Source organism: Gambusia affinis, linkage group LG20, assembly GCF_019740435.1.
Source record: "Gambusia affinis linkage group LG20, SWU_Gaff_1.0, whole genome shotgun sequence".
Taxonomy (NCBI): Eukaryota; Metazoa; Chordata; class Actinopteri; order Cyprinodontiformes; family Poeciliidae; genus Gambusia; species Gambusia affinis.
The window spans coordinates 4,625,864-4,648,667 of NC_057887.1; the positions used below are offsets into that span (position 1 = coordinate 4,625,864).

Genomic DNA, 22,804 nt, shown 5'->3' on the forward strand with positions numbered 1-22,804 from the left:
AGTGCATTGTCCCCTGAAGTTAGAAAGTTAGTAGATTACAAGAACCCAGACATATTCATTTATCTAGGTGTTTTGAGACGATGGGTTTGCAATAGATCCACCAACCCCCTATTAAGGATCACTTGATCTGTTGACATCTTCTAAGTAGATCTTCGAAGATCACAGACCATTTTCAGGTCATGCAGCTGGTGTTGTGGAACCGAAGGTGCTGCAGCTCTTACAATTCATAGGTGTAGCATGCATTAGATTTGAGCAATGGGTTTCTAACCCATATATTTGGTTGAGCTTTGTGTTGTGATCCTTATACAAAGTAGTCTTGAGTTAATTTGGTGTTTTAAAGCGAGTCTTAAAACCGAGACATACCACACCATTCCTGGACCCGTTTCAGTTGTAGGCTTATACAACCTGCATTGTATAGACTTACAACTGTGTGCGACAAGCACAAGATACACTAATCCTCATGTTTGTCGTCGCAATAGTATGGAGAAATGTTAGCAGGTCGGGTTTCACCCTATCTCACCAACGAGAGTCCAACTGGCAGTGGAATTGCTTTCCTGAGTACATTGGACCATAAATAGTGTGCCAAACAGCATCAAACTGTGCCGTACTGCTCAGTGGAAATGAGCCAATAGGGACACCCACTCTCCACAAGTGTGATAACATAACAAAAAGCAGTAACTCAAAGCAAGTGAAATATATCTATTTTTCAGCTGAGAGCCATTGATAGATAATTACCTTGGACGGTGAGGCATAATATCCATCACTAACCCTAACTCATTTCTCATCAACAGCTATTTGGTTGAAAACTGTCTGGCAAATTTCTGGGTTTCAAGTTGCAAAGACCCGTCATCTCATAGTGGGAAATCTACTAGACGGTGGTCAATGTTCTTTTTCTTAAAGTCATGATGATTTGGATGTTTTCCAATAGAAAGAAAAGTGGGCTAAATAACTGCCAGTGTACCTGCAACCTGATGATCTCCCTCTCTGACATAACCTTCCACAGGATTCCAGCCATTGCAAACATAAATTTGTCAATGCTTCTTCTGTCTGGCTGCGCTGTTGTTGTTGGCTGCCAGGTTCTCATGGTAAACTGCTGAGACAGAGAGCCAGTGAGCAGTACGTGACAGGCAACAGGAAGTGTTTAAAAGAAGGTGGGACCTTTGGGTTCCAGCATGAACCCCAGGGTTCATACTGGAAGTAATATGTCCAGTCGGTCATTGGAACACTGAACAAACATCTGTTACCAGGCAGACGAACCTTGGTGCAAGAGTATGCAACCAAAAAGGGGACATAGACTTTTTTTTTTTTTTCAAATGCAAAAGTAGGTACTTGACCAAAGAGACCAAAATCTGAAAACATAATCAAGCATTTTTTCTATCCACATAAACATTATTATTAGATGTGCTCAATCATATCGCTGAACTGCTCCATTTAAACCTCATAAGAAATTCTAAACAAATTGTTTCTTTTAGTGCTTTTATTTGTTGCCCCCAGTTGTAAACAGATCTTCCGAGCTAAAATCTACTGTGTCTGCACACCATACAAAATACACTATAAAATGTCTTGTATCTGTAGAATGACTTTAACAATAATATGTGATTAAAGCCTTTTGGATGCATAATACTTTGCAATAAGCCACACCCTCTACAATCAACCAGAACCATTTTATTCAGCTCAGGTCCCACATTAGATAAATCATCTCACAAATTGCGCAAGTTACAAAAAATAAACTCTCAGATTATTTTTTGTGCAAACTGGGAAACCTTATAAGCAAAAGAGCAAGACACAGTAGACAAGAGTAATTAAAACATTAATTCGATAAATACCATGAGATTACAGCAGGCTTACAGAGACTCTTGTGGGACTGTCACCAGGCAGCTTGTGGATTCAAACTTGCTTTGAGTTTGAATGTTTTCACAACGGTAGGTTGAGTTCCCTCTGCATAGGTTTCTTTCCGCAGTCCAAAACATTCATGGTAGTTTACCTGGGCAGTTAATATACATATAATTAATTTAAAAATACCTGCAAACAGGTCAATTTGTAGTGAATGTTTCACTTTTAGAGATGTGGAAATTGTTGGGAGCCACGTCCCAACCGACAGATGGTTTTGTTGCTCAAGTACATTTAAGAAACTGTCCTAAACTACTGCCACCTGGACTGGGTTAAACTCTTCATTTGTTCTCCCCATTTTGTACCCACACTATGCTGTTTTGTTGCTTCCTGTCTCAATTTTATAACCCATAAACAAAGTTGGTGCCCATCAGGGATAGAAGTCTCGAGACCGGTCTCAACCTGCTTTTCCTGATCTTGAGCTCGGTCTCAGATCGTTATGTCTTAGTCTTGGCTCAGAAGATCTGCTCTTGCTCTTGGTCTTGTAGGATGCGATCTTGGTCTAGCAAGAACCCTCCTTGGTACCCATGTACTTAAATCATGGCATATCTGAGATATTTTCATGAATTTTTCAATAAAATTGTCTTTAAAAAGCTTCAATCTTACATATAATTTCATTGTACATTGTACAGTACTTTAGACCACCTATTTGTATGTATTTTACTTTTAAACTCCATTTGAACCAGTTGACTCTTATCAAATATGTCATACTATGGCTATTGATAAATTAATATAACTATGAGCTACCTCCATTTGGCAGATATTATTTATTAGAATGACATCATCACATTGCCAAGGCCGGTTGTCAGAGCTGATATGAAACATCCCTGGTGCATGGTGGGTGGTAGCAGATGTCTTGACTGTAAGGATTTTTTTAAGGTTCAGCTAAAACTAGAAAGACATGGAATGCCAAATGAATTTGAGTTTGGAGAATTTTATTGATTTGCCCTTTCAAGATGTCCAATTTTAAACATATTTCTAAGTCCTTGTCAGTCTTGAGATTTCTTCTGCATGACAACACAGGCCCGTGATGTTTTCTCACAGAAACAGATGAGATTTTGTTTACTGTCTGTCAGCTGTGGTTGAGTCTGAAGGCAGACTTCAGCCCCTGTCAAGGCCTGGAGAGTGACGCGTAGACGGGCTGCTCCCAGACAGAGGGAGGACTGCGTGGAGGCGGCGCCAAGGCCAGGCTGTTGATGAGCGGAGCGGCGTACGACCTGCGAGATGAGTGAAGGTACGGATATTGGTACAGGCCGGCGGGGTAACCTGAAAACGCGCCGTAGAGGCTGGCGTTCTGAAGGTCAGTGTAGTCCGGTGCATTAGGAGGAGACGAGGAGGTGGAGGAGCTAAGAGAGGTGTACTGAGGTTGGTATGAAGGCGAAGGAGGTGAAGTAGAAGAGGAAGCTGACGAGCTGCAATGGCCCGGGCTCATCTGCTCCATTTTGATCTGAGGTTTTTGGCCAGTGTCCTCCTGCGGTACCTCCGCTGATGTCCCTTCAGGTGTTTTGAGGGAACAGTTGACTGTGCTGTTGGAGTGTGCTTGGGCGCTTTGGGGGACGTATGATCCATTCAGGCTGCTGGGTTCCATCTGGGCTGGAAGAATTGTGCTGTGGCTGTTCAGGGGCAGGTACTGGTCCAGCTCGTGCACATCAAAGCCAGCTATGGTGCCGATGACCTCGGTGCTAAGCTCTGAAATGTCCATGTTGCTGAAGTCGATGTTTCGGTTGGAATGAATAGCGGAGCTACTGTCAACAGGACGATGGGCATCATGCTTGTTAACAGCGTGGAGCTCAGTTTTGGGGGTAGTCGGGGGTGTTGGAGGACTGTGTGGTTGACCTAAAAGCAAACAAACAAACAAACAAACAAAAAAAATTCAGTTTTTTTCACTTTACATAAACATTTGTAATTGCTGAGATTTTGTAATCTTGTCACCTGGATTGTAATGCTTGGGGACCTCTCTTATACCACCTAGCCGGGTCAACCCAGCTTCCGTCTTATAAAAGCCCTGCTGGGCCTGGTGCTGGTGTTGTGGTCTCGGGTCCCCTTGGCCCGGTTTAGCACTTTTGCGTCTTCGAGGTTGGTATTTGTAGTCTGGATAGTCTCTCTTGTGTTGCAGTCTCAGCTTTTCAGCCTCCTCTACAAATGGCCGCCTTTCTGTTTCAGAGAGAAGTCTGGAACAAAAGGCAGGAAGAAGTGACTGGACAGAGGCATTCTCTCTTCAGTGTGGGCTAAGCATTACCTCTTATTTAGAAAAGGCAGAGACTGGTATCAGCACTAGTGTTTGTGATTTAAAGGTTGGAACATTTTCCCATCATACCGTTCGAATGGTTTAAATCCTATAACCGAGGTGCTAAGAATAAACTCCAAAGTATTTCTGTTTTTATTTTTTTCATCTGTACGTAGCATTGAGTAGTCCTGCGCAACCCCCAACTCACTTGTTGCTGTGCACTGCTAGTTAGCGGTTTTATGTAAAGTTAGTACATTGTTCCCTAGCTTAACACAAACATCTTGGAGCAACACCAATGCCTCTTATCAAGCTAACATTATAGCCTGATAATGTTAGCCTGATAAGATGGCAACGAGCGACATGACTGTTAAAAAGTAGAGTGCAGAGTCTACCACAGTAGCATTACTAATTAACTCTGGGTTAATTCACTTGCCTTGATTTATTAAAAAAACACTGAAAGACTGTGACTCAAAAACAGCTGAAAAGAGCAGAATATTAAAATTTGCAAGTAGTTGTAAAATGTTCCACATATAATCGTTGTGGCTCCTTATTGGTTGGTGAGAAAATAGAGTCTTTCATTTGTAATAGTGCTTTTATTTCAGCAAAACCTATGTCACATAGGAAAAAGCTTAAAAACAGAGACTGAAACACTAGACTGGGGTTATTTTTCAATTGAAACCTTATAGTTAAATTCTGACATTAAGATATAAATTACACAACCATTTGATGGAATGACCTCACAGGAATCATGCCCTCATATATGAAATTGGTTTTTAAAATGTGAAAAACAGACTATTGAAAGAAATGTTTTTTTTCCTTTCTTTCTTTTTTTTTTTTTTACATTGCTTTAGTTTGATCTCAGACATATTGTTATATATTAAATAGGGATAGTTATTTATGTAAATCTTAATCAGCTGCCGTGTAAAATACAGCTCAATGCAAATGTCACAACAATTCAAAGGCCCATAAAATAGCATTTACATAAACAGCAAATATGTCTTTTTAGATTTAGATTTTAGGTGGTAGAGATCCATTTATGTCTTGATCTCCATGATTGTGTCTTCCTGCTGGCTTCAGCCTCTGGGTCTAACTAATCTAAATTAATGAAAAATGAAGGAACCGGGAAAGTAATCGATTAAATTTAAGACATCAACGGACTATAATCTTTTAAAAGAACCTCACTTCAAAAATTCTAATCTAGCTTTTCTCATTGTTGTGTTTTACTGTAGCCTACTGTGAATCTTACCCTCCTTATATTTTTGCTCTGTCTATAAAATCAGCCACTCACCTCCACAGCTTCCCCAGCGTCTTGCTCAGCTCCGCGTTGTGGAGGTGCGGGTACTGGTCCGCCAGCTTCCTCCGCGCCGCCTGCGCCCACACCATGAAGGCGTTCATCGGCCTCTTTACGTGCGGTTTGCTCTTAACCCCCCTCTCCCCGTGATTCGGCACGGGCACCAGCGACCAGTCGTACCCTTTCAGCACCTGCGACACCGCGTCCCGGATGCAGGCGGGGAACCGCTCGTCCTCCGGGGAGCTCTCCGCTCCTGCTAGGGGACATGCCGCCGCCAGCGACTCAGGTCTGGCGGGAGAGTTCCCGAGCTCCCGGTCCGGTTCGTGAAGGGGCGTAGAGCCGCCGCTGCTCTGTGGACTGCACGGATCCTCAGTAAGTAAGCTGTGCGCTTCTGCCATAGTTTGTTACTGGGCTTATTTTAGCGCCTCCAAAGTTTGCGAAAAGCTCTCCAAATGCGTAAAAGCGCGCGGGTGTGACTGGATCGCCACGAAAATAAATGAAGTTCTCTCACTGGAAAGATCTGGCACGGGGCTGCCATTCCCCTTCACATTCTCCCCAATGTATGACAACTTTGACAAGCTCATCGAAAAGTAAACTCTGCAGTCTCTCCACCTCCATCTGCTATTGGCTTGCACGAAATAAAAAAATAAGAACATTGGGGACCTCCTTCCCCAATTAATTGGAAAATTCAACGTCAGATAGAATTCCAAGTTTAGAAAGTCTGTAATTTTGAAAAGTGTTAAGTAAAAACAAATAAAAATAATTGCAGTCAACTTGGACCCTTATTCTCTACTAGCCTGAAGATGCTAGCCTTTCTATTGAGATCCAAACGTGCCTCAAAACAATTTTGGACCTTCAGATGTAGAGACTCAACATGCATTAGGACCTGTATATCACTAATAATATTTTTCTAAAGAAGAACAAATGGACATTTTGTAAAATATGTGATAGTAATTATTATTATAAACACATTTCTGCCACATTTTTTTTCTTCCACTGAATTTTACCTTATTTGCTTTGTATTCAGGATCCTGCAAACAGCCTGCATCATTAAACATATCAAAACAATTTGGTACAAAACGACATATATAAGCACTTAAATGAATTCTAAATCAAAGCAAATGGGCAGTTTGTGAAATGTATGGTAGTAATTATTGTTATTACTATTGTAAAAAAAAGTTCTGTCACACTATTTCTTCCTAACCTTAGCTTATTTGCTTTGGATACAGAACTCTGCAAATAATGAGCTTCTTTAGCAATAGACCTTAGTTGATTATTCTCCTTGAGGAAGGTGTCAATGCCTGTCCTCTGGAAAATTGTCAAGTCGGCAGTTTTCCCCATCAAAACTCTTTGTGGTGCACTGCAGCAGCACAGGAACCATAAGTGAATTGCACTGACATAATTATGAAATGTAGATTTAGCAATATAACTACTGAATTTCACACTTACAGTTGTATTTTATACACGACTTGTCTAAATAACTTGTGACACTTTTAGCAGTCAGTGTACTTCAATTTAACCTTTTGTAACGATCTGCCACCAGAGATCTGCTACCATCTGTATATTTCTATATCCTGCTATAAGGATATACAAACACACAACTTAAAATGATTTTTCAAAATCAGTTTTCTCTTTTATTTCACAGATACCTTATTGTTTCCTTTTTTTTCTTTATTTAAAATATTTTTTCTTGACTTTTTTATGACGTAGGTCTGTTAATTGTCTTATTATTGTCTTTGTTTTTATGGTTTACCTGTCCAAATAATTTATATTAAATTTACAGTTTTGAGGATAATGTTATTTATTTATTTCTACTACTACTACTACTACTACTACTACTACTACTACTACTACTACTACTACTACTACTACTAATAATAATAATAATAATAATAATAATAATAATAATAATAATAAAGCATTTTGTCTTGTTTTACTTAGATATATTTTTCAGAAAACACGTTGTTTTTTTTGTTTTTTTTAAGTCATTGTTATTCACTTCCGGATATGTTTTTGTCACGTGACGGAGAGCTCCGTAAACATGGCGGCCAATGCTGCAGCTGCAGAGAGCTCCGTGAGGAAGAGGCGCGTGGACAGCAGGAGGACGGAGACGGAGAGAGTCCCTGGCGGCTCTTCAGACGGAACTGCCACCAATGGAAACTCGGAGAAAAAGAAGCAGTTCGTGTCCCTACAACCCGGAACTTACTGGCTCACTCGTATTGTGCTGCTGCGCTCAGTCTCTTTCATTTACTGTGAGTTTCTCTGACTTCTCCAGAACCGAACCGTGTTCGCTGTTTCAGTACTTCCTTTTCCAACCCAAAGCTGCTCAATAAATATCTTCTACCTATTAGAACCACGAGCTCTGTAGTTTTAAATCCTACTGTATTCTGGCCTCAATATCACAGCTGTCAGCATCTGTGTTGACTATGATGAACACAGAACCCTGATTACTCCGCAGTTAATGTGTGCGGGTTGTAACATTGTGATACACTTATTGTGGTCATGTTGCTAATGGTGTATCTTTGAAATACTAAATTCATAGTTTACAGTTTTGGCAGCAACACTGGTGTTTTCTATTGTAGCCTACATATTGCGGGGTCATTGTACTTAAGGACGATCCATATTGCTTTTAGAGAGATTTAATGTGTATTAAAACATTTCTGCACTGGAACAAAATCGATCAGCTAACTTAATGTCAGTGCAATGATATCATCCCCATAGGTGAAATTGTGAAACTCCAGCTTGAATGAATTGATTGATTGTGAAAAGCATGAAACACACGTGCTTGGGTTGGAGATGGGTCAACACTGCAAATATTGACTCTACACACAAAAGACATTAATGCTAAGGTTTTTCTTTTTTATTCTAGTTGTGGCCTTCATGGTTGCCTACAACCAGAACAAGCAGCTGATTGGAGAGAACGGGCTAATGCCTTGCAAGAACTATCTGAACAGCGTCAAGCGCTACGTCGGAGGAAAGATCGGCATGTCGGCCCTGGCATACACACCTTCCGTCCTCTGGTTCTTAGACTGGACCAGCATGGACGCCAACCTTGACTGCATTGCCTTGCTTGGGATGGCGTTGTCAGGGTTCGTCCTGGTGACAGGGATGGCCAATATGGTGATCATGGTGACTCTGTGGGTGCTTTACCACTCTTTGGTCAACGTGGGACAGCTGTGGTGAGTGTATACGCACACAGCGGAGCCTTTATTATCTAAAAAAACAAATATTTTTCTCTGAATGTGGCTAATAGACTTGACTGTAAATGAGACGGGGGTGTGATAAAGTCTGCTGGACTTGAACCACATTGAAGTGCTGCTGCCAAAAGTGGGTAAGCTTTGCACTGGTGGCAGCAGGATTGTGTCTACAGATAAGTGTAGGGTTGCTTTTTGTAATATATTAAATTATATGTCTTGATTCATTTTAGAAGGTTGCTTTGTTAAGGTTTATGGTTTACTTGATCTACCATTTAAAATGGGCTATGATTTAGTGCCATCTAGTGGCAAAACCTCAGATGACATCCAACTAAGTGTGGTCCAGTTCCTCCTCCTGATGTGGTTCATCTAATCGGGTGTAGAACATACATGTGTGTGGGATGAAGTAAGAACACAAACAGAATTACACTAAAAGAAACAACAGTTTTGAGGATGTAAGGCATTTTGTCAATGGAAAGCTCATCAGTTAACTGTGTATTCACAGTTCCCTCCATAGGAAAAAAAAAAACACATTTGGTTATTTCAACACATTAAAATTTTACACATTTTTCAAAAATGAGAGCAAATTCTGATGTTCTTGTTTGTATTTTTTCTTTCTAGGTACTCCTTTGGTAAGTGAACGTCATACTAATTCGACCAGCGCTACCTTTGTTTTTCCTTCTCCAAACAAAGACGTGGATTGGAAGCATGAGAAGGAAGGTCCTGATATAATTTATAATCTAAACATCATAATGGCAAAAATGTGCATACCTAAAAAGAACCCCTTCCTTTTAAATACAGTAATATTTGTTCTGCCTTTTTTGTGCATCTCTTCAACTGCTTCATATTTTCTCAAACTTACCAAATATTCAGTCTCTTTTTAGAAGTTTAACTCTTTAAATTGCAGCTTGGTTGTTTCTGTTTTAAGTTATTATATTATTTATTGCACAAAAAAATCATAATAATTGAGATTTGCTTCATTTACTGTACTCCGTTACTTTAAAGTTCTCTTCCTCGTTGTAGTCCGGTTCATTAAAGTCTTGGATTTCCCCTGGAGGAACCATATGAGACCAAAAAAAAAAAAAACTTGAGGTCTGATACAGTAGCAGGTTTTAAAATGTGGATATTTTTGGTGCGAAGGTGTTTAGAGGATGCAAATTCCATCACTTAAAACGTTGGATTTCTAAAAATTGAAAAAGGTGGAAAGAAAAGTTCTTATAAAAAAGTTAAAAACCAAATACAAAATTATATATATATTTTTTAATGAGCAAAAATTGCCTGGTGGGTATAGGGGCTAAATCATTACATTTTTGTAAGCTAACTGCTATTGGAAACAGATGTTAATAATTATTTCCTTGTTTCATTAAATTTGTAGTGGCGTTCAGCCTTTTTTTTCTTCCTTTCTTTCCTTTTTTTTAATACCCAATTATTTTGTAAAAATCTTGCACCCAATTTCTTACGAACAGCTGATTTTATGGTAAAATACTAAACTGAGAAGAATATACTTGCTAAGGATTAGTGTTTCAGTTAACCGTGTCTCTCTAGGGTAGAACGGGTTCATGCTTGTATTTTGTAGCAAAAACAAATGCAACAATTCAAAAGTTGTGTTCAATTCTCAATGGAAAAATACTCCTCTCCAGTAGAGAGTTAACAATCGTGAGAACCTGTCAGATAGGAGTGTAAACTACAGACCATGGAGTCTGTGGCGCAGCCGAACCAAAGAAATAACACAAACACGACCAGGTTTGCATCGGTGGCTCTGATTTCTGTCCTAAGTGTTTAAAAGAAAAATCAAGACTTCAGTATAAAAAATAAATAACACTGTGGTAAATTTCTTCACCGCCTGCATAAAAAAAAAAGTGACATCACAACCAGGCCTGGGCAGCGTCGTCTGCTTTACTGCATGAATGTGCTTGTCTGTGTAGGTTGGGAGAGCCAGCTGTTGGAGACGGGCTTCCTGGCTGTCTTCCTGTGTCCGGCGTGGACTCTGTCCCAGGTTCCCAGCAGCTGTCCCCCCTCCCTCGTCTGCATCTGGACCTTCAGGTGGCTCATTGTTCGCATCATGCTGGGAGCTGTGAGTCAAAGTCACAACTATTCAGTCCTTCAAATCGATCGATCACGTGGAGCTCCGATAGAAATCGATAAAGTTTGTGTTTTCAATTAGATTAAAATATGGGAAAAAGCTCATGCAAACGGTGAGCAGATGGAATCCTTCTGGTGTTTGTCCTCCTAATTTTAAAGCGAGACTTCTGAACCGCTGTCCTGCTCTGGCACTCTGCCGGTGTTTGGTAAAGCCAAACCAAATATGTGATCGACTCAACAACACAGCACCTCGTTTGTCAGATTTCACGGGGGATTACAGAGCACAGGGCTGGGGTTTATTTGACAAGTCGCCACCGGCCGAGTGGATCTCCTCCCAGCAGGAGCATGGAGAAAACTCAACACACCTCCACTACGCTGAAACACACAATCTATTTCACATATAAACTCATCGGTATATTTAGGGTTCTCTTCCAGCCCAACCCTGCTGAAGTCATGTCATATTTTAATGACATGGTGATGTACTCTATAATATCTACGGGGTTTGCCTTGAAACTGTTCAGACTGCAAAGAAAGCGTTTGCAACAAAGTATCTGAAACAGCTTGTTGCATCAGCAGCAGGCTGGGATGGTAGCAAAAGTATAGCGAAATGGCTTACTGAGTAATACTGCAAATATGTGTGGTATGTTCTCAGACTAATGCTGAATTGCGACACGTCAGGTTCCACGTTTTACACGTTTCCTTTTCTTTTCTCTGTTTTTAGATTTTAAAGACGCGCTTAGCTTTGTTTTCAATACAGCCGGCTGGTCCAGATACAGTATTCGTCCCATTTAGAGTCTATAGTTGGTGTTTTTATAGATGGATGCAAACGTTTAATTGAGCTAATCTACTGAAAGGCTACTAGATGATTATTTTTTTAAAAATAAAAATGCTAGCTGATTATAAAAAGTCTTGATTAAATATATACTGTACCTGGAAAATGTAGTGTTGCAACCCAAGGCTTCATTGTAACTCAAAGCCATTTTCCCTGACAGAGTTACACAAATATTTTGTGCTTGTGAATAGGAACAAAAAGCAATCAAAACATAAAACAATACAACATTTTGAAAGGTATGGTGTGAATTTTTATGCAGCTGCCTTTCCTTTACTCTGTTAGCCATTAGGGGTTCACTGATTGATCGTCCCCAAGTTCCTTCATTTTGGTTGATTAGTGATCAGCCTTAAACACACACCTTGAGCTGTACAGGAAAGGCTTAAAGGTGACGTACACCCCTAAATCTAATGGAGAATCTATGATTATAGTGGAGCCAGGCTCATGTTAGTAGCTTTATTATAATTGAACAGCATCATGTTGGTAGAGGTTGAAACCTCAGAGTGTAAATGCAGCAGTTTCCATCGCTCCATGCGGTTTCTTTAAAGGCCCGTTGTTCCATTGAAAATGAGACTAAATGTTTTTTTGGAAGGTGGTACAATCCTTATTTTAGTACTTCTGAAAGCTCCTGCCATGGTGCCCTATTGGTGTCACATGCTGACAGATGAGATTATTCCATTAGTGACATTTCTAAGTCTTTTATAGCTTCTAACGGGCTTCCTGCCAACATCGCCCGGGGTTGAACTTTATCCATCTTCCCAAAATAAACTCAGGTGAACTTTTGTGTCTCTTTTGAAGAAAATAATGTTAGGGTGATGCTATGCTAATGTGTCCCTGGTGTTTTCAGAGAGAGGTTCAGTAGTATTCCACTGTTAGTGGTTAGTTAGGTTTAGGTCCAGCTATCTGTCTACCTGGTGCTCCATTTTTTTCAATCCAGTTGTAATTGGTGAATCGTCTGCGTCTCATGACTGAAGAGGATAAACAGCATGGTATTGGACCTCATCACCTCCACAGCCAAGCTCCTAATCAGAGAGAGATGTTCTGCTTTTTCCTAAATTCAATCAAACAGGTTAGCCGGCGCCTTACTGTGCGTTCATGCTCAGCCACATGACCAGCTGATGTGTCAATATCGGCGGTCTCATGTTTTGGATAAGACGTTATTCCCTTATCTGTTTGGATGGAAAACAGCCACACAAGTGAAGATGCCTTTATGTATCCCTAATTTGTTCATACAGCGTGAATCTCGCAAACTGGTATGGGGTGTTTTGCAGATAAGATAAGAAAAGATTTATTTGTCATCATCATCAACAGATTACAACGAGATTGAGACCGTGCTTGACTCGAGTTAAAGTGCAGGTTATATACACAGACACAACACACAATTTAAATATACATACATTAAAAGATGAAGAAACAAACAGCACAAAACGAGAAATAAATAGACATCAGAAGATGGTTGCAGCGCCTGGAGGTGTCGCAGAGTAAACAGAATTTACATTTTTAACAGAGTGGTGTGAAGAGCAGAAGTTCCTTTGAATTTAGTGCCATGATTGCCATCAGGTAGAAACTGTTTTTTAGGCGATTTGTCCTGGTTTTTATTGCTCTGTATCTCTTGCCTGATGGCAGCAGCTGGAAGAGACCATGGCCAGGGTGTGAAGAGTCATTTAAAATGTCCAGAACTTTCTTGCGGAGCCTGGAAGTGTAAATCTGTTCCAAGGTGGGGAGGGGGGCAGCCTATGGTTCTCTCTGCTGCCCTGACAACCCTCTGGAGCGCCTTCTTGTCCGAGGACGTGCTGCTGCCGTACCAGACACACAGACTGTACGTGAGCACACTCTCTATGGAGCAGTGGTAGAAGGCCTGCAGCAGATATTAGATGAGATCTGATGAGAATCTGTCCCATTGAAGATTGTATTGTCAGAGTGGTGAGATGTCCTTTGTCTTGTGGTAGTGATGTCTCTTCCTACTGATGTGACTACAATCCACTTTTCTGTGGTGAAACAGTTTCATTTGGTGGGTACTTACAAAGTCACATGTTTTGGTATTTTGGAACTGCCCTTTTGGGTGTTTGTCATGGAGCTCAACCATGAAATCCTGACTGTGGAAACTGAAACCTTAGTAGTTCCTGCCGTCAAGTGTTTTTGCAATCAGTCAAGGGTTTTTACCACATGTGTCCTCAGGAATATGGCAGCAGTTGTTAATGGAGTCTTTGTTCTCCCCCCAGGTGGTGTAGCCACTGTTATCTCTTAGAAGATTTAAGCCATTTGCCATCTTTTTTTTTCTTGGTTTTGTAAGACAATGAGCTCATCTTTGAAATTTTTGGATAATTTTCTTTGCTTAGAAAGGAAACTCTGACGCAGACCAGAAAAAAACAAAACTCTGCCTACAAGCCTTGGTTTTGGCTTAGTAAAATTGAACTCTGGCGTGGTTCGATTGCCAAGCGGACCAGGAAGTTGTCCAAAAGCAGGAAGAAAAGTATAGCACAGGGCATTCTGGGTAAATGCTACCAAATTCAATGCTAGAGTCTAATACTAGTGGGAGAAATAGCTCATGATCTTTTGCTAAAAACAAAAGAGAAATCCTATCCACTATATTTTGTAAAGAAGAAAGTTGTGATCAGTGTCTACTTTGGAGGTTTTTGTGTCATTTCCATCTGTGGTTCTTTAAATAGCGCCACCACTGGTGAAGAGGTGAACAAGTTTTTCAAGGGGTTTGCTTTGTTTGACAGAGGCAGTGTGAAAGCAAAACACACCAACTGATAATGTAACAATTTTGGTCCACAATCAAACAGAGTCTACCAGACTATCAGGTGTGAAAACACTTCCAGTGTTTAATTTGAATAAAGCCCATGTAACATTAGTTTTTATTACGTATTCAAACCCCCAACTGTGACTTTGCACATTGAGTTCAGTGCTTGTTTTCTCTCTTTGTTCAGGGCCTCATTAAAATCCGAGGAGACCAGTGCTGGAGAGACCTGACCTGCATGGACTACCACTATGAGGTGACTCTTTATTTGTTCCATTAACTCATTGCACAGCAGTGTATATAACATGGTGATGAGACTTGAATGCATGCTTTTACTTATTAAAATAATTCAATCAATATTTAAAAAAAAATCATATTTGGTTTCATTTTGTGTTTAAAATATTTTCTAACGTGCATAAGAAGATATAAAATTGTTTCCTGGGCTTTTAGTCACACCCAGGCTGCTCACATTTCTGCCCAGTCATGATCTGGCCCACACCATTCTGTATGATAAGGTCTCAGATGGAGGCAGGGTGCCTTCTGTAATGATCACATACACACAAGGCCAAAGTCATGATACCACTTGTATCATTATGAAAGATTGTTGCTTTATTGAACATGTTAATTAGATTAAATGTATCTCAGTTAAAATACCCGTGCTTGTTTTTCTGCAAGCCTTGATGTACTATAATGCATGAATGTTTTGCAGTTCAACTCTCTGGGGATTCCGCATTTTTAGGCCAGAAGTCAATGATGAGTGAAGATTTCTAAAACTTGTAATTGTATTCAAAGCAACACGGTCAGAACCTGTGATGAACAGTTCCACTGGTTCCTTCTGAGTGAAACAGAATGAATCTTTTATATCTGTCACGTAGCAGTAAACATTTTGAACGACCTCATTGCTTTGTGGATTTTACGTCTTGCTGGGTCAGTTTCCCTGGTCCAACTTCAGCTTTCGACGCCCTCAGTGCTAATGTTGATTTACACACACACACCCGCACACACACTCATTCTAAGACCGGAAGGCCATGGCGCCAGTTGACGCCGCGTTAACCCCTTTGACACACTGCTTCCTTTCAGACCTGCAGTGGGACTGCAGAGTTCCTCCTGTCACGACTCTCAGGGGTTACCGTGGCGATGCATTGCAGGACAGTTAGTACTTTGTTCATTCAGGGTGGGTTGTCGTTAACGCACCATATGTAGATTTAGGTCCCCCACCTGTTAAATAATCTAAATTTTCCTTGTGTTTTATTCAAAAATACAATAAAAGTATTGATCTGTTTGACAGCTGCATTTTTTTTTCTCCCTTTCCACCTATATTTGTGCTATATTTATTTTTCCTGACCTACCCTGCGTCTGTTTGCCTGTTCAGCCAAAGCACATTTTGCATGGACAAACACTGAGAAACCTCTGAGTGTTTGCCTGGGTGAAGGTGCGGCCGCCTTCATTAAAATAAGGTTCCATCTTTATTTAGTCTCGGAAAAGTTCTCCTCGAGGTGTGGTGCAGAAATGACTCCCCTGACTCACTCTCAGATGAGCGCCAAAGCAAAGCAGTGAAAACGTTCATCCTTAGCGTCAGTACTCCTCACAACTTGAACATGTTGGCTGTAAACTTTCTATTGATCATGCACTGATTCACCATGACTGATTCTTGTAGCGTTCTGACCTACCAGTATAATTTTTTTTTCTAATCATTAGCTCAGTAAATCTTACAGATACATGTCTGATTGCCTCATAAATATCTCTAAATGTCTTTGGACAACATAAATTAGGCTCTCTCCTTCGGTCCTTTACAAGACCGGATTGTAGCTTACCGTTGTTATAATGGAGACCTAAGCAGTTTCCCTGTGATTGATCATAGTTTATTCACATTGGGACCAGAGGCGACGTCACACTGTGTGAGCAGCAAAATAGAATTTCTCTGTTCTTGAAGTTAAAATGATCAAACAACATTGTAAACTGTCTTTAGCATCTTTCATTAGCATTTAGCACATTTAGGACTAATCTCAAACATTAGTTGACATTAGATTAGTTTATTCCTTGTAAGATGAGTAAACCTGAGATTTCCAAAGAAAAATGGCCAATATTTTCTCACCCAACTTGTCTTGTGACAGATAGTTGGAGGATACAATGGAGAGACTTCCTGTTGTTTGCTTGAGGCATGAGACTGTCATACAGTAACTGTCACAAGAACATTTAATTTCACTCTGAGATAAAGCATGATTGAGCCTACGTTTATTGAATTGAATTGAAATGTGTCTCCAGACCCAGCCAGTGCCAAACCCCATGTCCTATTACATGCACCGCTCTCCGTGGTGGTTCCACCGCTTCGAGACTCTGTCCAACCACTTCATTGAGCTCATTGCTCCCTTCTTCACCTTCCTGGGCCGGCGGCTGTGCATGGTGAACGGAGCCATCCAGATTCTCTTTCAGGTAGCTCTGTGGAAGACTAGCAAACACAATCAGTGTTTTTTTGTTTTTTATTTTATTTTTTTCACTGAACATTGTACCCACTCTGTTCTGGGGCTTTTGTTTCCTCTGTCACTCCTTCCTGGCCTGCAGGTGGTCTTGATCATCAGCGGCAACCTGAGTTTCCTCAACTGGCTGACCATTGTTCCTAGTTTGGCCTGCTTCGACGACGCATCTCTAAGCTTTCTGTTTCGCTGCGGCTCCAGAGCTAAGGAAGCAGCGCTGGAGATCCAGAACAAGGAGGTGACCGGACAAGCCCCCAAACCCACAAAAGGTATCTTTACGCTTCTTTTTTAAAATTATTATTTTGTATAATATCCAATAGATGCCAGAAAAGGCAGTGTGTTTGACCATGGTGGAAAGAGAGCTACAGTAAAATACAGTACAAATAAGTAAAAGGGATTAACACTACAAAAAATAATTTAAATTTGAAGGATTTTCTTATAACCCAGGCTGTCATGTATGTAAGAAAACCCCACTCTTCTATAATTAGACTTATTGTAGGTTTACTGCTTTTACTTCACTCAGTTTAAAATAAGCCTATATCTGTAGGTTTGAACTTGCTTTAATAACTCAAGCAGAACCAGAGTGGGATTTTGTAGGAATAAAACCAGTTTCTGTGGATTATACAGAGGAGTTGAACATGCAGGAGAGGGAAAGAACCAACATAAATTTGACTACTGCATTGTGTCTCTGTAACATCCTGCCAGGCTGTCAAGATTCAGACCCAGCAACAATAAATGTGCCCGTTTTCCATTGTTGGACTATCATTCCCACATATCCCACAAGACACCCTTATTGATTCATCCTGTTCCTGTGTGTGTGTGTGTGTGTGTGTGTGTGTGTTAGGCATGTTGATACGGCGGGTGGTGAACATTTCTTTGGGTGTTCTCATTGGCGTCCTGAGTGTGCCAGTGGTGATGAACCTGTTGAGTCCGCGGCAGGTGATGAACACTTCCTTTGACCCGTTGCGCATCGTCAACACCTACGGGGCTTTTGGAAGGTAGAGCTTGGAGGATTTCATTACATGAACACTCCAACTTGAAGAGAGGCCACGTTTATTTGTGTGGAACATCTTAGCAACAAGGCATTTCAAAGTTTGTTATACCGTAGAAATATCATACAGTCACCAATCATGAAACAAGAAATAAACATTAGTTTGTGAAATGCCATTATCAAGCAAATATACATCAAATATATTGATCAATGTTCCAGTTATGAATCAAAGGTAACTCTAAACAGGTGTGTTTTTTTATTTAAATGAACTCAGTGTTTTGGGAGTTTTGAAGTTTTCTAGACATTTGCTCCAGATTAGTGGAGTGTAAAAACATAATGTTTGGTTCTGGTCGTGGTGATGCAGAGTGAACTAAAACGAGGAGACCTGAGTGATCTGGAAGGTTGCTACGACAACATGTCTTTAATGTAATTTGGTGCCGTTAAAGTATGCCCTGTTAAAGAAAAACTCATCTTTATCTCATTTAATCTTTTTGTTTCTCTGTCCTCTGGGAAGCATAACCAAAGAACGGACTGAGGTGATCTTCCAGGGAACTCTGAGCCCAGACCCCAAAGACCCTGAGGCGGTTTGGGAGGAGTACCAGTTCAGGTGTAAGCCAGGAGACGTGTACCGACGGCCCTGCCTCATTTCGCCCTACCACTACCGGCTGGACTGGCTCATGTGGTTCGCTGCCTTCCAGGTGCATTAACAACTTCTACCTTTCAATAGTAGGTATTTTTCTGTGCTGAGTCTGGAATAACCTTGTGTTTGCGCAGACTTACGAGCAGAGCGAGTGGGTCATCCACGTAGCAGGACGCCTGCTGGCCAACGACAGCACTGTCCTCTCACTGCTCGACCACAACCCCTTCCAGGGCAGAGACCCCCCCAGGTAAACACACACACTGAGCATCACCAGCTTTGCTTTCAAAATTCACTTGTAAGTCAAACTACCTCTGCTGAGCAGAGCACTTTTTGTCGTAGGGCTCCCCCTGGTGGAACAAATAGCAATTATTTAAAAAAATATGGATTTATAATAAAAACCCTGGGAATTTGTCTTTATCCTAACAAAAGGCAAATCATTACAAGGTGTGAGAGTTAAACTGCCCTCCCCAGTTTATTTCAAATGTATTAAGATTTCTTAAACTATTTGGTGTTCTGCATTTTTGAGATGTAGTTACAGCCGTTTTCTTTGCCAACGGAGTTAACATTGTAACATAGTATAGCTTAATGTTAACTGCAAAAATATCCATACCTCTTGAACTATTTTCAAGTTACTCACGTAACATTCACACAGTCATCTGTGTTTTATTTGGATTGTATGCGATTTACCTGTAGAAAGTAGCATTGTTGTAAAGTGGAAGGAAAATGACACATGCAGTTGAATTCAATTCAGAAATACTTTATTTAGCCCAAAAGGAATTTAAATGTTGTTTGCAGTTATTGCTAATCCACCTAATTTGCTTTTGCAGCTCCTCTTAAAATCTTTATCTTTGATGTGGGGTCAAAGTTCAGCTGTTATTTGAGCTTTTGAGATTCTAATGAGCTGATTCCAGTTATAAAAACAAAAAAACATCACTTGGTGACATGGTTGCACAACAGAACTATCAGTAAGAGCAAAACTCCTTCCAACTGTCCAGCATCCAAAACCAGAGGGAATAATCATCCATACAATCAATTCCTCAACCACAAAAATTATTAAAAGTCTATAAATCAGAACTCAAGTAACAGAGAAATTGCAACGGCAACTTTCTAGACGTGAATAAAATACTGATATGATAACTCCAGCAGGTATTATCATATTGCAAACAATTTTTGGGGAAGATGGAATGTTACCTGTTTGCGCCACAGCAGGACTCAAAAACATGACTACATCGGTGACCGTTCTATGCTTCTACTTTGTCAGATGGGTTCGGGGAGAACACTTCAGGTATAAATTCTCTCAGCCGGGCAGCACCAGCGCAGCACAGGGCAAATGGTGGCTGAGAAAACGCATCGGACCCTACTTCCCTGCTGTAGACCTGGAAGGACTCAGAGGCTACTTCCAGTCCAGGAACTGGCCTCACCCACACATCCCACCAAGCAGGAGCTGAAGTCATTTCAAAGCAGTTTGGAGCCAAGGTTACACTCTATGCAGATGACATCAAGTTTCTCAAGAACTGCTTGATAAAACGTCTCATTATTCAGAACACCAGTACAACCATTCCCAATCAATGTGAAGGTTTTGAAGCTGTCAGTTTTGAACGATTAAGCTCTAAAAACATGCTGAGGACACCTGAAAGTAAACGTACTAACCAGATGAAAATGTAAAAAAATGAAAATTGCCACCATGACAGCTGTCAACTTGTATAATTTTCTCACCAAGTCTCTGTGGCTTCCTGTGTGTGTCTGTGTGTGTTTTTCAAAACTAGCTTTAGCTTGGCTGGATTTTGAGAGCCGAGTCACGTTAGCATGCTATCTGGGGCTGGAATACAGTGTCCAAACAAGCTCACTTTCACTGGAGCACATGTGTAAATATAAAAAAAAACAACAAAAAAACAAAACACTAAGGAGGTCTTCTTTGTCAAGACATTGTCGAATCTAAATATTTTTCTTTAAAAAATCTCTATCAGGGGTGCTGTGGTGGCGCAGGGGCAATGCATGACCCACATATTGAGGCCTTATTTGTCGTGCCGGTGGTCGCAGGTTCGATTCCCAGCCTGGCAATATTTGCCGCATGTCTTCACTCTCTATCATTACCCACTTTCCTGTCAGACTACTTTAAAATAAAGGCCTCTAGAGCCAACAAAATATTTTAAATTAAAAAAATCTCAAATTCACAGGAGAAATACTTGGTAGACTGAAAAACCTATTTTGAATACATTTGGACTAAACAGTGTTTAAAGAAGGCAAATGGGCAAAATTATTTTCTCTGATGAATCAGAGAAGATTAACTTTTTCTTCTTCTCAAGCACTTCCAAAGAGTGAGATCTAAATGCATACCAAAAGTATTTTCCAGCATGGTGGAGCACATGCTCCAAATGTGAAAACTATGTTTCCAAGAGCCTTCCCAGATCATAACAATTCTGAAAATGTGTTGTCAGTAGCAGGTTAACCAAAAGTATCCAACAAACCTGATCAACTCTGAGCTCTGATGACAAGAATAAGTCCTTATAAGTCAATAGTTGGTCCAGAACCTGCAGCAGGGAAAACATGAGTTTTAAAGAAGAAACATAAGCACTGTAAGTGTTAATTATTTGCATACATTTTAATAATTTACACATGAAATCCTTAAAACGTTTGATAAGTTTGAATCATCCACCATTAATCCACAGAGACATGGAGAAGAAACTTAAAAGCCACAGAACAGACAGCGCAATACCAAAGAAAGACCTGTAGATGGTGCTGTTACTCCAAACAACCCGTCTTATCTGACCCCAGCTGAACCTCTACAAATAAAAATATGTGGTTAGAATATTTTTCAGGAACAGCTCAAGTACAACCATGGGTGTCATAAAATGGAAGATGTTGGACAACCAATTTTGGACTTCTTAATCTGGATGAGAAAAAGAACGAGATGGGTGTGAATGCAGCTGTAAAGCACGGTTGGGGAGCTTCATGCTGAGGAATTGTTTCACTGGGACTTAATTACAAAAAATAAAAGTATTAACAGTGGACTTTGTTGAATCCTCTTCATTCCTTGCCTCCCTCCCTTAGTTTGGTCCGTCTTAACTCTTTCTGTTGCCCTTCTTTTTACCTTCCAAAAAGGAAGGCAACAACATATATTTATGTCTTTGCCTTGTATCTTTCCCTCCCTATTTCCTTGTGTCCTTCTCCTTTCCTTCATTGCGTCCTACCACTGTTCTTCCTTTCTCCCTTGTGTCTTCCTTTCTTCCTAAATATTCCTTGTGCCATCTCGTTCCCCTTGTGGCATGCCTCGTTTCTTCTACCATAACTTTATATCCTTACTTCCTTCTTTTCCTCTCCCTCCTTTTTCCCCTTATTCCTACTTTGTATCATTCTCTCCTCGTTGCATTCCTACCCCCCTTCATTTCTTTCTTCTACCCTTGCGTCTTTGTTCTACATTGCGTCTTCCTAATCCTAACATTATTTTCCACCTCCCCTCCATTAATGGCCCTTCTTTTCTTCCTTCCTTTGGGATCCCCCTTCCTTCCTTGCACAAACATTTACTATGTATTTATAGAGATTTTTATCATTTTATATTTTATGGTGAATGCAAAGACTGTGATTTCTGGAAAGCTGACCTGCTCTGGAGCAGGTCAGCTTTCTCAGAAAAGATTTCAAGCTCCACATGTTTACGTTAGTGATGGTAGGTCATGAAAGGCTTTATTTGCTTAACCAATTAGCATGTGGGTGGTGTCTAATGGTTGATGCCCAGAAGATAGTTATGGTCCACTAATTAGAGTTGACACATTCTGATCAACTTCAAGTATAAATAAATAAATTTTAAGGGATACAACCATGTATTTTTCTTTTAAATGTTATTTGAGCTACTGCTATCAATAAAATGACACATTTTTCTTTCCGTAAAAGAGTCAAGTGAGAAAAATTTATATACACCAAAGCTAAACAGGCAGCGTTCCTCGGTCCGTTTGCTTGGAAGTCCGTCTTTCTTACAGCAGCAGTCATGGATGGGCTCCACCTCGTGTTTTGAAGCTCATTGGTTTTGATACATCAGTCGCACAGCAAGGGTGTTTTTAATAGCCTCGCCTCTGCATGCTTGTTCGCTGCAATCCCCGCCTCCAGACTGCAAATCAATTTCCTTGTAGCCTTTCTGTCAGGTTTTTCCTTTATGGGGACTTTGATGGTTTTGCTTACAGATTGCACCCTCTGTCACACCACTATCTATTCCAGGCCCCCACCAACTGTGTAGTGTGTCGCAGACATTTCTCACCGTCCACCAATTTAGTTTTGAGATATTTCCAGTTGGGTTGATGTTAAAGCAAACTTGCCAAGATTAGGAAAGATTACAGGAAAGGGTCCCACAAGGAAACTCTGTCCTCAAGAATAAATATTAAACTGCATCAAAGGTTTTTAAAGAAAATGATGTTCTGCAGATTTTGGTTTAAAGTAGCAATAATACATACA

At 40.5% G+C, this 22,804-nt stretch overlaps 2 protein-coding genes across 3 annotated transcripts; one reads left to right on the forward strand and one right to left on the reverse strand.

Annotated features, from left to right (window-relative positions):
- Positions 1–1,645: 1,645 nt before the first annotated feature.
- On the reverse strand, positions 1,646–6,070 carry LOC122823736 (transcription factor SOX-8-like). Its single transcript, XM_044103666.1, has 3 exons — positions 5,406–6,070; positions 3,823–4,061; positions 1,646–3,726 (listed from the first exon to the last, which is right to left on the reverse strand). The coding sequence occupies exons 1-3, from the start codon at positions 5,804–5,806 to the stop codon at positions 3,002–3,004; spliced, it is 1,365 nt and encodes a 454-aa protein (XP_043959601.1). The 5' UTR covers positions 5,807–6,070; the 3' UTR covers positions 1,646–3,001.
- A 1,359-nt stretch (positions 6,071–7,429) lies between these two features.
- Positions 7,430–21,372, forward strand: lmf1 (lipase maturation factor 1). Of its 2 annotated transcripts, XM_044103667.1 has the most exons (11): positions 7,430–7,660; positions 8,278–8,587; positions 9,224–9,234; positions 10,528–10,676; positions 14,447–14,512; positions 16,522–16,689; positions 16,819–16,999; positions 17,575–17,728; positions 18,236–18,419; positions 18,496–18,608; positions 19,623–21,372. In XM_044103667.1, exons 1-11 carry the CDS (start codon positions 7,450–7,452, stop codon positions 19,807–19,809), a joined length of 1,734 nt encoding a protein of 577 aa, XP_043959602.1. In that variant the 5' UTR covers positions 7,430–7,449; the 3' UTR covers positions 19,810–21,372. The 2 variants fall into 2 exon arrangements, with proteins under 2 accessions (XP_043959602.1, XP_043959603.1); XM_044103668.1 differs by lacking the exons at positions 7,430–7,660; positions 8,278–8,587 and having other exon boundaries at positions 9,224–9,322.
- The last annotated feature ends 1,432 nt before the right edge of the window (positions 21,373–22,804 follow it).